Source organism: Microtus pennsylvanicus, chromosome 2 (genome assembly GCF_037038515.1).
Source record: "Microtus pennsylvanicus isolate mMicPen1 chromosome 2, mMicPen1.hap1, whole genome shotgun sequence".
Lineage (NCBI taxonomy): Eukaryota > Metazoa > Chordata > Mammalia > Rodentia > Cricetidae > Microtus > Microtus pennsylvanicus.
This window is the reverse complement of record NC_134580.1, coordinates 121,556,889-121,571,232: the sequence shown is the minus strand read 5'-3', so window position 1 is coordinate 121,571,232 and position 14,344 is coordinate 121,556,889. Positions and strand designations below refer to the sequence as shown.

Genomic DNA, 14,344 nt, shown 5'->3' with positions numbered 1-14,344 from the left:
TACTCATGAAGGACCCCAGTTTTTGCAATCAAGGTTGATAAAGCAAATATAAGTAGGTAATCAGAATAGCTCACAGTGCTCCCCATCTGTAGCTCCTTGAAATACACACACACACACACACATACACAGCCTAACATATTAGATCTGTATTTTAGATATACATGTAAATGATATAGATACATACATATATATACCTGGAGGCAGTGATTCAAACTTGTTGTATACAGACCCTGTTCAGGAGGCAATGCAATGGAGAGATCTGAATGCCATGTGCACAGGCAGCAAAGGCAGGGAGAAAACTCTAGGAGAAGTAACTGAATGTAGAAAGAACACAGGACTTGGAAACTAGTAGTTACTTTTGTGTTACAATGGCCAAAATACCTGAGAACACTTAGAAAAGGAGGACTTACTTGGACTCAGTTTCAGAGGTGTCAGCCCAATCAAGATGGGAAAGAGAAGATCATATTAGGGCCATCAGAGAGCAAAGAGAAAGAACACAGGAAGGGACCAGGGCAAGATGTAATCTCTGTGGACATGACTCCTGGTGACCTGCTATTCCAGTCAGGCACCTCCTGCCTTTTCCTTTCCCCAATAATTCCATCATATTATAAATTCATCAAGGAATGATTTACCGATTAAGTCAAGACACAGCATTCAGACATCCCCAAAGTGTGCCTTACTAATCCTTTAGGCCTTTCTCAATCCAATTAAATTGACAAGATTATCACCACAGAGATTTGAAGATTTTAATCCTACTTAATCATTTAGTCAGTGTCACCTTAGTTATATGGCTCTCCGACTTTCCTTTATTTGTTAGTCCTCATTTCTGGGTTACTAGAATTTCAGAGTTGATTTAACTCAGAATTCAAGAGTTTGTGACTGGGTGAATAAAATGTGCCTGTAACCCCAGCTGAAGTGGCCGCAGACACAAGTAACTAAACAAATAGATAGGTGGATGTATGGATAGATAGATAGATAGATAGATAGATAGATAGATAGATAGATAGATAGATAGATAGATAATAGATAGATATAGATAGATAATAGATAGATAATAGATAGATAGATAGATAGATAGATATAGATAGATAATAGATAGATAGATAGATAGATAGATAGATAGATAGATAGATAGATAGATAGATAGAGATAGATAGATAGATAGATAGATAGATAGATAGATAGATAGATAGATAGATAGATAGGAGAGCTGGGGACAATGGCTTAATGGATAAAGATGCTTGTGGTACAAGTGTGATGAGTGATGATCTCAGTTCAGTCTCCAGAATCAAAAGCTGAGTGCCATGCTGCACCTCTGTATTCCCAGTACTCCTGCCGTGGGATGGAGGGCAGAGAGAGGTGAATTGGCCAGAAACTTGCAGCCAAACTCAGAAATAACAGGGGCCAACCTTCCTCAGAACAAGGTGGAAGGAGAGAACCACCTTCTGAAAGTTGTCTTCTGACCTCTTCATGCATGCCGTGTCTCCCCACCCCTTATGATGTATGCATTTATGCACACGCAGAAAATAAAATAAATGGAGAGTGGTGAAGGAAGACACCTGACACCCATCTCCAACTTCCACACAATTGCACGCACATGCATGTACACCCATATCCACACATGCATGTACCACCACATGAACATGTACATAGACCACATGTGTACAAACGCCAAGAAACATTTTGGTTGCCATTAGGAGTATTATTACTTGCTACTAGGATCTAGTGCAGTGTTACTCAACCTTTCTAATGCTGCACCCTTTAATAAAGTTCCTCAAGTTGTGGTGACCCCCCCACCTTATAATATTTTGTCACTACTTCATACCTGTAGTTTTGCTACTCTTATGAGTTATCATGTAAATATATTATATATAGGATATCAGATATGTGACTCTCACTGGGGTCATGACCCACAGGTTGAGAACTACTGATCTAGTGGTTAATGTGGAGAGTTGCAGCTTGTCATTTTATAATGTAGAGGATAGCCTCACACTTCAATAGTTTTCAGTAGGCTGAGAAAACTTGACCCAAACCAAATTGTGACTTCCCATTAATCCATCTTGGTAATTTGCTTGTAGTCATTCAGAAAATTCTGATTTTTAGTGCTGATGTTTGGACTTAGGCTTTGCATGTAGGAAGTCATGCTGCGAACTGTGCTCCACCCCAGCTCTTTAATTCTGATATTTCATTGAAAGGATAATATTTGTAGAGCTAACGGTACCCAGAGATAGCTTTCATGCAGGGTATAACTTATGTTGGTGCATGCATATTTAAGGTCACTATCCTGAGCCCTAATAGAGGTATATGTGCATTTTAAATGCATTTTAGGCTCTGAGTGAGATTTATAACTCTAACCTCAAGCCTAATCTATTTGGGGATGAGGGAGGGCTATTCTCGGGTTGAAATCCTTCTACCTACCATGAAGCGTAAGCTGGTCTGTGGGCTGTTCTAGGCTGAATAGAGTGGGCAAATGCCTTAGCTGAGTATCCAAGGACATGGCCGTCTGTGCTAGGGAGATAACCTAGGCCTTAAAGGAGTGGAGCAACTGGCTGAGAACCAGGATGACATCAGGGTGGGGTCTGAGTGCTCCTTCAGGAACCTTAGAGAAGTGTGCTAATAAGGACAGCTGAGGGGGATGCAGTAGTTCATGGATAAGTCATCTTATGTGCATCAGACAGCCGCAGCTTTGATCTTACACGTTAAATGCTTCTCCAAAGTTTAGTCTAAAGTGAGTCCTTCCAGTCACCGAACATGGAAATACTCACGAAGCACAGAAAGCCAAATGTGTGGTTATGTCAACACTGTCACTCAGATAGTGATTATTTAGATGAATTCCATATTTTTAAGAATTTTTCTACCTTCTAGAATACAGCTTTAAACCTCTATAATACTTTGTTAGGTATTTCTCAACTGTATTAAAATTGATGTTTACATATTTATGATTTTACATAAAGAATCTTAAGCCTTTGGGGACATTTTATTTACTTAGACTTTATAAACCTTTTTAAAGGAATGTATAAAATCTGAGAAATTACCAAAGTGCAAGTAAAACATATCAAAGATCAGTCTAAAAATCGACAAGAGCATGCAAACAAAGGACTCGAAGAAAAGCAGGCAATTGAAGAGCATATTTGGTGAGCGCTGGGCAGATCAGCCAGAATCACACCCACGAGGCACTATCATGTAAAGAAAATTATCAGGAAGCTGTGCTCAGCTGTGAGCTTTCAGAGCAAGTGAGTCAGCGTGACGGTTAAAACATCCTGTGATGCTCCCAGCACCGGGATGATGATACAGTTCTGCCTGCCCCAGCATCCGCTTCTCCCTTCTCTAATAATGTCCCAGGCTGTGGCTCATGGATATATGTAGAAACGACATGTGAAACTTCCAGGCTTTGTTTTTAAAGGGAAGCAGGGTGGGTTCTGCTTCCCACTGTGGGTGTCAGCCACATCAGATCATGAGAACGAGTGCAATGGGCTAGGGATGATGGAACAAGATGGAAAGTGGTCCCCATGACATCTGTGTTCCCTACTTTCCTTAGTGCTGTGATTAAAAATACCTGGCTAAAGCAGCCCAAGGAAGGAAGGATTTCTTTTGGCTCACAGTTTGAGGGTATGGGCCATCCAAGGAAGGGAATTCATGGTGACTGGATACCGAGACGGCAGGTCACATTGCATCTACAGTCAGGAAGCAGGGCGGAGCTCACTTTTTCTCTTTTTTGAAGTGTGGGACCCCAGCCCACTCCAGGATGGATCTTCTCACCTCAGTTAACCCAGCATTAATCATTATAACGCCTCGACTCTATACCCTCTGTCTTAGCCAGTGTTCTGTGGCTGTGAAGGAATACCATGAGCAAGGCGAAGAAAGCAATTGGGAGCTTCCTTATAGTTAAGAGGTTTAGTCTGTTAATATCATGGTGGGAAGCAGGAAGACACTGGAGCAGTAGCTGACAACACCTTGATCTATAGGCAGAGAGGGAGAGAGAGATTCTGTGTTTGGCAGGTTTTGAACTCTCAAAACCCACCCGCAGTGACACATTTTTTCCAAAAAAGCCATTTCACCTAATCCTTTCAAAATGTGCCACTCCCTGGTGACCAAATCTGTGAGCCAATGGTGTCATTCTCTTTCAACTCTCCCCCCCCCACACACACACACACTATCTTTGGACTGCGCACACTTGTTGATTCTGGTTTGTTTGTTTGTTTTTAAGTCATTACTTTGGTTCCAGTTGTAGTAGTCAACCCATATCCTAACATACAGAGGAACTCCTCAAGCAAATATCTACAGAGAACATGATCAGGTGTGATCAGATGGTCCACAAGTAGACAGTACTTGTCATTGATATGTGGAGAAATCAGAGCCCGTACATAATGTCCGTGAGAATGTAAACTGTGAGAGTGGGGGAAGGGAGAGACTGGCCCAAGAACAAGCGTTTGTGAAAGAAGTCATCCAGCCCCAATCCGATGGTACTACATGAGTGTCCACAGGAGAGCCTCCTGGCTGCCACCGGTTTACCAGGGCCTGGGGTTTGAGGCCCCAGCTTCTGGGCGGTTAGCTGTGCAGCAGTAGATACAGGTGACCCAAATGACAATGAGGTAAGGAAACACTGTGGAAATTGGGATTCTTTTCTGATTGAAAGTTTAGTGAATTAGCAAGAATAGAAAGAACAGAACAGCATTTTCATTAATGCTTTACTTATGTGAGAGGGGTTTCATCTTTCAAAGGATTGCCCCTAGATTTGACTTTTTCATCTTCCTCTGAGCATCTAATAGCAAGTATTGTTTTTGTGCATAAGCTGCTCCATTGTGTTCAGTAGTAACTATGTAGCTGTGTTTCGCATCTTCGTCAACTGTACAGTTCACAGTAAAACTTAATCCAAACGAGAAGAGCCTTTCATTAAAGCAAACAGTAGTCAAATCCATGGCACTGAATGCTAGAGACCCAAGAATTCCAAGTGTGGAGTATCCACTGGCACGAGCCTTGTATTTATATTATTTGTGCTGATTAGTTTTGAGGGGTGTGTGTGTCTGTGTGTGTTTGTGTGTGAACTTGACATAGCTAGAGTCATCTGGGAAGAGGGAACCTTGACTGAGAAAGTAACTCCATCATACTAACTTGAAGGCAAGTCTAGATATGTGAGGGCCCAGCCCTCTGTGGGCAGTATCACCCCTGAACTGTGGTCCTTGGTTGTATGAGAAGGGTGGCTGAACATGCTGTGGGAAGCAAGCCAGTAGGCAGCACTTCTCCACAGTCTGCTTAGGTTTCTGACTTGAGTTCCAGCCCTGGATTCCCTCAGTGGTGGACGTAAGCTGTAAGCCAAATGAACTCATTCCTCCCCCAGGTTGTTTTGGTCTTGGAGTTTTATCACAGCTGTAGGGAGCTAAAGCAGGACACAAGAGCTGTCAAATCCACGGTGCTAAATGCTTGAGGCCCAAGGATCGCAAGTGCTGGGTGTCCACCCACATAAACCTTGTCTTTATCTGTATTATTAAAACTACAACAATAGAAATGAAAGCTGCTTTACTTTTAAAAAGACCCTTTAAAATGAGATCATTAAACATTTTAAATATAAATACTTAAGTACATTTTGAATATAAGTAGTGTGTGTTTTGTGTCAGATAAATAGCTAAGCTGTCTGTCCAGAATTCTGGTTTCAGAGAAAATGACCAGAGATAATTACAAAGAAGATGCTTCAGAGCTGGTCCATTTTAAAAACAACTGTGATCCTTTAAGGAAACCACTTTGGCCTTTCTATCAGAGATTTCTGTTGGCCTTTTATTGATAAACTGTTGTTTGTAGCCTCACAGTATAGATTGTGTTTATTTATTTTTTAAAAATACTTTTGAGACAATAGTGATGTCATGTACCTTTAATCCCCGCACTTTGGGAGGCAGAAGCAGGGTGATCTCTATGAGTTTGAGGCCAGCCTGGTCTAAGGAGCAAGTTCCTGGACAGCTAGGACTGTTAAAAAGAGAAACCCATTCTCAAAACAAACAAACAAACAAACAAAACCTTTTGATTTATTTTTATTTTATGTGCATGAGTCTTTTGCCTGTTTACCACATGCATACAGTGCCCCTGGAGGCCAGAGGAGGGAGTCAGATCCCCTGGAGCTGCTTTTATAGACAGTTGTAGATCACCATATGGGTGCTTGGAATTTAATTCAAGTCCTTTGGAAGAGCACCCGGTGTTCTTGAACTTGCAGTGATCTACCTCTATACCTGGCTTTCCAGGAATGGTTTTGAAGATCCAGAGCAGACCTAGAAGGAAGATACAAGAGATGCCAACCACTTTCCTGAGCTTGGGCTCTGTGCCGCTGAGGCCAGGATTCTGAGGCAGGCAGGGTAGGAAGGAGTGCTGCACACTGGCCTGGGGCTCTGTGAACAGCACCGGGCTGGGGCAGGGTCTAGAGTTCCAGAATCACTGCTGAAGACCGATACCACCCCGCCCTTTGCCCCTAACCCTCACCTCTCACGGCCTCCTTAGCTGAAAGTATATTTTAATTTTTCCAACTTAAAAGGTAACAAACTTAGCGGCTACATTAAATAAGCATCATCCTGACTGCTAGCCACCTTTTCCTGTGTTGGGTCCAGGGGGATTGCGTAAAGATGGGGACAGACCACCAAAGTCTAATAAACCAGAAGCAAACTTTATTACAGAAACCAGAAACCAGGGAAAAATAAAATAAAAGGTCTCCATGGGGCACAAAAAGCTTATCAGCTAGCTGAGACCACAGCCAGAGATGGTTTGTGTAAGGCTGTGGCAGAGGCCTGTTTCTGAACCCATCTTTTTATAGTAGGGACACCAAGCATTAGGTCTGAACAAAGGAATTTTTACAATCTCAAGGTAAAATTCAGATACAGATTGCCTTACTTTACAATCTCCATTAGCAGAGGTTTTTTTTTTTTTAGTTAAAAACTTGTGTTTGTACTTAATCTATTGTCTTCCCTGGTACTTCCAGGTGGTATTTACTGAAGCCCTGTGCTCTCCCCTTTGATGCTGCCAGTTTCACATAGCAGGGATAATGCATAACCCAGATGTCATATATCTGTTTCCTAAAAGTTGGCTGGATAGCTCTCAGTTTGCAGAGAGATGCTTTGGCCTTGTAAATAGAGCTATGGGTTGTGAAGCAGAGTAACCCACTTAATAGTTAATCCTCAAGCTGCTGAGAAAGCTGCTGACAGTCTGTTCTCATTCTCCTAGACTTACAACTGTATATTTCTTTATTTTTACATTCTTAGTTTTGGAATCTACATCTTATTTTCTTATTCTTGGACTCTTCACCTGGAACGTTTGTGTAAGATATTCTCTCCTTTTTAAAAATTTGATTTTCAGAGACTGCAGACAAAGTGGAATTGTGACAAAGGTGTTTCAGGTTGACTATGAGCCCCCGAAGATGGTCTCCCCTGAAGAGAGTGTTGAAGGCTTTTCAAAGCAGGCAAGTAATGAAGCCAAAGAATGTTCCAACTGTCCACTGTGTTTCATCCTTTCTTGCTCAGTGGGGACACCCTCCTTTCTTTACAGTGCCTCTACTCACAGTCTGATAGATCCTCATGATTAAAGTCAGGATCAACCATTGTGAAGAACCTTCACTGATTTCCCCCCCTTGGTCAAACCTTCCTCTCTAAGATTGGGATTCTGACTGGGCCCTGTCACTGACTGTGTTGTTGTCTGCAGCGACTATCTGTGACAAAGCAGAAACCATTTAGCATGCCGCCCCTTCCGCCCGGTCTGCCCTGTCTGTGAAGGCTGTATAAACTCCAGATAAACAAGCTGTTTGCTCTCTTCTCTGTCCCTGCACCAGGCCTTCACTGGGGAAAGTGACCTGAGCATGTGTTTTCTTGGTTTCTCGTCAGCCTTTCCAGTTTGCCAGCTCCAAGGTGGCAGGCAGTAAGCAGGGGTGTGGTACTCTTAGCAGAGCTCAGGGCAGGCAAGGGAGGGCAATGAGTGCATATTAGGTGAATGGAATAGTCAGGCTAAATAGACCCATCCAGGGTGTGTGACTTCTGTTAACGTCTTCTCCTGGCGAAAACTATAATTCTTGCCTTCTGTAGAGAGTTAATCTGATAGGCGTAAGAAGGGTGTTTGAACCTTCAGCCCTGGGCTATAGCACCAGTGGTCCAGGTAAGAGGGCCAGACAGTGGCCACCCAACCAGGAGGTCTCAGTCGTGGGGAACTTGTAGAGAGTGACAGAGAAGGTTTGTGGGCTGTTACTTAAGCCAGGTGGTAGCCCTGAGACCAGAGTGCGTGTTATGGGACTAGAGTGGCTGAAAGTGGATTAGTGGGGGTGGGTCTCTAGTGTGACCGTTGCAGGGACAGTCATCAGGACTCAGGCCCAAGTCAGGTAGAAGGGACGAAGTCCGCGACAAAGAAAGGCTGAGGAGAAGAGTCTTCGGATGGCTGTCTGGGCAGGTAGTGTGTATAAGGCCTGTCATTTTGGGTCTGACCCCACCCTATTTTCCCCTCTGATTCTTTTCTTATGCTATTACTGTCTCTAATAATGACACTCTCCATGTCAAGCTATCTTGGCTGCTTGACCTGGTGAGGCCTTCCAGCCAGACTTGAAACTACCCTCATCCCTCACAAGTGAGAAGTGCCCACCATGACACTGTTTGTATCACAACTTTTGATTCTCACACTCTAAGGCTGTATAATCAAGTGCCGTGTAATCTCTTTATTCCTAGGAATTAAAAAATGGGTTTGTCGGGCCAAAATTAAGGAAGAAGTATAAGAATGCCGAAAACAAGTCAACTTGGAACGTTAATCTTAGACGGCTTGCAGGTACGATGAGGAAGACGGGAACCTAAGCAGGCTTCCTGCATGCTCACTATGTGCTTCTTCTGTACTTGTGTTGAAACAAGAAAAGCAGGTAGGCAGGCTACAATTTGACCATGAGAGATAAGCAAGCAATCGGACAAATTTGATTTATCGAATGATTGTATTGAAGGAACCAGGAACAAAGAAAGGATCATCAGGTTTGGAAAGAGGGGGTGTTAAGATAAATTTTAAACAGAAACTGAGTTTTGCTAGCATTGAGTAAAACTGAGCTGCACGAGAAGGACCAGCATCAGATGTGGATTCAGGTTTGGTTACCTTGGAAACTGCGAAGGTACGTGTAGGATGTGTTCAGCACATGGTTAGAATATGAGCCTGCCTTTTTATGTCTTGGGGACCTGCAAAATAGCTTATCAGGGAAAAGCATTTGGCATGCAAATATGCCCCCATGGCTAGAAGCCTCCAGGAAAGGACTACATCACATTCTTTCCAGCAGCAACTGCTCTAAAGTCACCTCCCCAAGTCAGTGAATAGAACTGAGAAATAATTAACCCAGTCTAAGAAGATAGCCTTCCTTGATACCGTCTATAACGTTCCATGCCAAGCTAAGAAAACAGACCAGTGCAATTACAAAGTTAACAAGTAACATCATTTCAACTAAAAAGAAAACAAAAAATCATGGCAGCCTCTTCTTTGCATGGCTATTGCTTACTTACCCAGGAGTCCAGAAACTTTGCTGTCTGAAGTCACGTAGCTAAGACCTCAACTTTTCCTAAAAGGCCCAGTCACTTTATTGTTGTTGTTGTTTTTAGAAAACAAATAAACAAAAACTCCCAACAGTATTGTTGTTGTTACTGTTTATGTGTGAGGTGCACGTGTGCCACAGAGAACTATTTTTGGGAATCAGTTGTCTCATTACACATAGGTTCCCAGGACCAAACTCAGAATGTTGAGGTTTTTGTTTATTTGTTTTCTAAAATAACAGCAGCAAAGAGACCAAGTAAGAAAGCAATAACCATGCAAAGAAGAGACTGTCACAGATTTTTTTTTTCCTTTTTAGTTGAAATAATGTTACCTGCTAACTTTGTAGTTGGACTGGTCTGTTTTTTTTTAGCTCAACATGGAATGTTGCAGAAGGTATCGAGAAAGGTTATTTTCTTAGACTGGGTTAATTATTTCTCCGTTTTGCTTCACTGACTTGAGGAGGGTGACTTTATAGTAGTTGGCACTGGGAAGAAATGTGATGTATTCCTTTACTGGAGGTTTCTAGCCATGGGGGCATATGTACATGGTTTTATATGGTAACAGATAATCACAAAACAATATTTTTAATGTAATTCTAGACCTCAAAGTAGGTGACAGAGCAGATGCTAAAACTCTGAAAGATCTTCGCTTCGCTGAGGGTCCGCTGGAAATCCCCCCCACCTACCATGATGCATCTGCTACTAGAATAGCTGCTCATCCATCCCAGGTAACAGCAGTGGAAATTCTTTAGGGTAGCCGAAACACCTCAGGCATTTTAACGCTTCCCAGCACTTAGGGACAGTGTCTTTCAGTCTTGAGTCCTGTTGCAGGCAGTTCCCAGCTTGGAAGCACTGTGTCCAAAGGGAAAGGCCTTTGACAGGGACTTGTAACAGATAAACAGTAATCAAGTAACTAGTCACACCAACTTTTTATTTGTTTATTTTGTTTTTGCTTTTGAAGACAGGGTTTTTCTGCGTAGCCCTGACTGCCCTGGAGCTCTGTCTGTAGATCAGACTGTCCTTGAATTCAGAGATTTGCCAACTTTTGCCTCCCAGGGTGCTGTGATTAAAGGTGTGCTCCAACTCTGCCTGGCTATGTACAGAAATTTTTAGTCAGTGGTGTCATCCACAAGATAAACTGTGTGTTGAGATAGCATGGTGGTTCTCAAAGCGGGCTCCCCATCCCTGCCACACCATAATCACACAGGAGTCCATTTGAAACGCGAACTCTCAGTCCTCATGGCAGCCCTGAATAGAGACTCACAGAGAGAGCCCGGGGCCAGTCTGCCTTGGACTCATCCGTCCTTCAGGGTCAGGTAACAAAGTAGAGGATAAATGACAAGTGACAGCTAGCTTTAGACTGAGGTTACCAAGTTTGTGGGTTCCGTGATGATCTGGAATGGCAGAGCCACCCCGAGGGCCCATTCTCATCTGTAGACAGTCATTGGCAAGGACGACCGGTTCATTATTACCACCTGATGAATTCGCCACCCAACTTACATCTTCCTGTCTGCCAACATAGTTTGAAATCTGAGAGTCTATCTGGAACCTGAGCCGGTATGGGAGGCAATATATGTAACGTAGGCGAAATGAAATTCAGTGACTCGCAATACTTGGCCAATAGAAGGCCAGTTCATGACTTCTGCTCCAGGCCACGTGTGAGGTGACACAAAGGCTTGAACATTATACTTCGTCCTTAACAAAATCACTCTGACTGCTCCCCGTTGCCTACAGAATTAAGTCTGAAATCCCAAGATTTAGTGCCCTTACTGTTGCCATGAGCTCAAGCCAAATGGGTTTTCAAGCTTCCGCATCCTCCTCAGAAATGAGTATTGTAGCCCCTCCCATGCTGCATTGACAGCACCCCGCCTCTGGAGTGTGTACCAAAATTCATGCCTGAGTCTGCTCACCAGAACGTTAGACAAACACAAGTTCCATGTCAATGCCATATGCTACAAATTTCTGTGAGTTAACGGCCATGTTAGTTTGTTTTGTTTTTAGAAATAATCTCATAATACAGCCCTGGCTGGTCTGAAAATATGTAGACGAGGCTGGCCTCAAATTTGTAGTGATCCTTCTGCATCTGCCTATAGTTTTTAATTAAAAATATAATTATATCACTCCCCCTTCCTTTTCCTCTCTCCACCCCCTGTCATGTAGCATCCCCTCTCCCCAACTTGTCTCCAAACCATGGCCCATTTTAATTGTTATATACATTGAGGTAGCACAGGTGATAGATTCTGAATCTTGGGTGCTGGGGTTTCAGGCACTCACCACTGGACCTGACTGGCATATTGCTCTTTTAAAATGTTCAAGGCAAGCCGGGCGGTGGTGGCGCACGCCTTTAATCCCAGCACTCGGGAGGCAGAGGCAGGCGGATCTCTGCGAGTTCGAGACCAGCCTGGTCTACAAGAGCTAGTTCCAGGACAGGCTCCAAAACCATAGAGAAACCCTGTCTCGAAAAACCAAAATAAATAAATAAATTAATTAATTAAAAAAAATGTTCAAGGCAAGAAAGTTGAAGAGAGACTGAGGAACCACTTCAAATTAGAAGTAACAAAGAGGACATGACAAATAGAGGAAAGCGTGGTATTGGATCAGACCCGCCACCGCCCCTATTACTACAGAACTCTGGCAAATGAATTTGAATGGCTTTTCCTTTCCCTTCATACGGCCTGTATGTCTGTTCCCAGCTCTGTCTGTGTTCTTCATTTCAGTCCCCGGGCTTTGCACACATCACCGGCCAGAAGAGCGTGACAAGCACTGAGATCACGCGGATCCAGAGGGACACGGACTTCCTCAAGTACGTGACGTTTCCTGCCTGTCTTAGATCACAGGGATTTAAAATGAAATATAATACTGGATTTGCCCGTCCCTAGTTTTTAAATTAAATTTGTTGAGACAGGGACTTGCCTTGTAGGCCTGACCTGGCACTTCCTATGCAGTCCAGTTTGGCCTTAAACTTGAAACAATTTCTTGCCTCAGACTCCTAAGTTTTGGTGTTTACCATACCTAGAAAAAGATTATAATTTAAAAACTCATAGTTGGAGAAAGGAGGCCAGGACTGGAGAGATAGCTGAGTGGTTAGGAGCACTAACTGATTTCTCTTCCAGAGTACCTGGATTAATTCCCAGCACCCACGTGGTGCCTCACAGCTGTCAGTAACTCCAGTCCCAGGGGATCCGACCCCCTCTTCTATCCCCTGTGTGCATGGGCATGTATTGCAGGCAAAATGTCCATTCATAGAAAATAAAACAGAAAAAAGCATACACTAAAATGTGCATCTGCCAGCAGTGTGATTGACACATGTATATGAAGCTAACACTACAATCACAGAGATGAACAAGTTCATCCCAACATTGAACCTTCTGATCCTGCCCCATGCAGTCAGCTGTGGATACGGCTCTTGTCACTCTGGTTTGCATTGCCTCCATAGGTAATGGACTAAATCAACACACACGCTTTACCCGCTCCCAGGCCTTACCGATTTCAGCATAATTGTTTTGAGATTCACACACGTGGCTGACATCAAAGGTCTATTCTTTTTATTGCCAAGTGTTCTGTTTATTGTTGCTTCTGTGCCATGGGTACCCCACAGTTTGCTTACCCATTCACTTGTGAGAGCACATGCTCCTCCTGGTGTCTGGCTAACAAGTCAAATTGTAAAACTAATGTGAACATTTATACACACGCCACTGCGTGTACATTGACCTCCATGCCCTATATGGTAGATAGCTGGAAGGAAAATGACTGGGTCTTATGGTGGGTGATTTATCTTCTCAGCTTTTTAAGAAATTATCCAGTTGTTTCCAAAGGAAGTGTATCACTTATATTCACTCGGCAGTGTTACAGAATTCCAATTTTTTGCCTTTTTAATTTATTTTTTAAGAAAGAAAACAAACTATCTTTTTTCATTATACATACCAATCCAAGTTCCCACCCCCTCCTCTCCTCCCATTCCCTCCACGTACCCTCCCAGCCCACCCCCATCTAATCCTCAGAGAGAGTAAGACATATTGCTTTGGGGAAGGTCCAGCCCCCCCCCCCCCCTTTTATCTAGGCTGAGCAAGGTAATACATCCAAAGAGAATAGGTTCCTAAAAAAAAATGCTAGCACATGCAGTAGGGATAAATCCTGGTGCGACTGTCAGTGGCCCCTCAGTCTCTCCCAGCCATGCACCTGTCAACCACAATCAGAGGAACTAGTTTGGTCCTATGCTTGTTCCTTCCCATTCCAGCTGGTGTTGATGAGCTCCCATTAGCTCAGGTAGACTGTTTCAGTGTGTATCCCCATCATGGTCTTGACCTTTTTGCTCATATTCTCACTCCTCCCACTCTTCAACTGGACTTTGGGAGCTCAGCCCAGTGCCTCTGTTTCCATCAGTTGCTGGATGAAGGTTCTATAGTGATATTTAAGATATTCATCAGTCTGACTACAGGGCAAGTCATGGTTGGGTCCTCTATTGCTTAGGGTCTTAGCTGGGGTCATCCTTGTGGATTCCTGGCAATTTCTCTGGAGCCAGGCTTCTTGCTCACCCTATAATGGCTCCCTCAATCAAAATATCTCTTTCCTTGCTCTCCAGAATTCCAGATTTTATATCTTTACCAACAATTTATATTTTGGGGCATTTAATGAGACTGCGATTATAGTGGTAGATCACTGTGATTCTAATTTATATTTCCCTAGTGATTAATAGTAGGCTTCTTTTATGTACTTACTTGTCATGTATAAATTTTTGGTAAATAATCTATTGAAATTTAAAGTGGTTATTATTATATTTGTTATTATTATTAGGTTATAAAAGTTCTCCCTTGTCAGATAGATGTTTT

General features: G+C 43.0%; 1 protein-coding gene across 3 annotated transcripts in view; it reads left to right on the top strand.

The window, feature by feature from the left end:
* Dzank1 (double zinc ribbon and ankyrin repeat domains 1) overlaps positions 1 to 14,344 on the top strand; it is a 49,484-nt gene that overhangs the window by 5,576 nt on the left and 29,564 nt on the right. For all 3 annotated transcript variants that reach the window (XR_012909717.1, XM_075962359.1, XM_075962360.1), the window contains exons 4-7: positions 7,333 to 7,435; positions 8,682 to 8,778; positions 10,116 to 10,243; positions 12,233 to 12,318. Coding sequence is in view for 2 of the 3 variants with exons in the window: in XM_075962359.1 (XP_075818474.1) it covers positions 7,333 to 7,435; positions 8,682 to 8,778; positions 10,116 to 10,243; positions 12,233 to 12,318 (414 nt within the window). In the remaining variant the exon portion in view is untranslated. The remainder of the gene's footprint in view (positions 1 to 7,332; positions 7,436 to 8,681; positions 8,779 to 10,115; positions 10,244 to 12,232; positions 12,319 to 14,344) is intronic.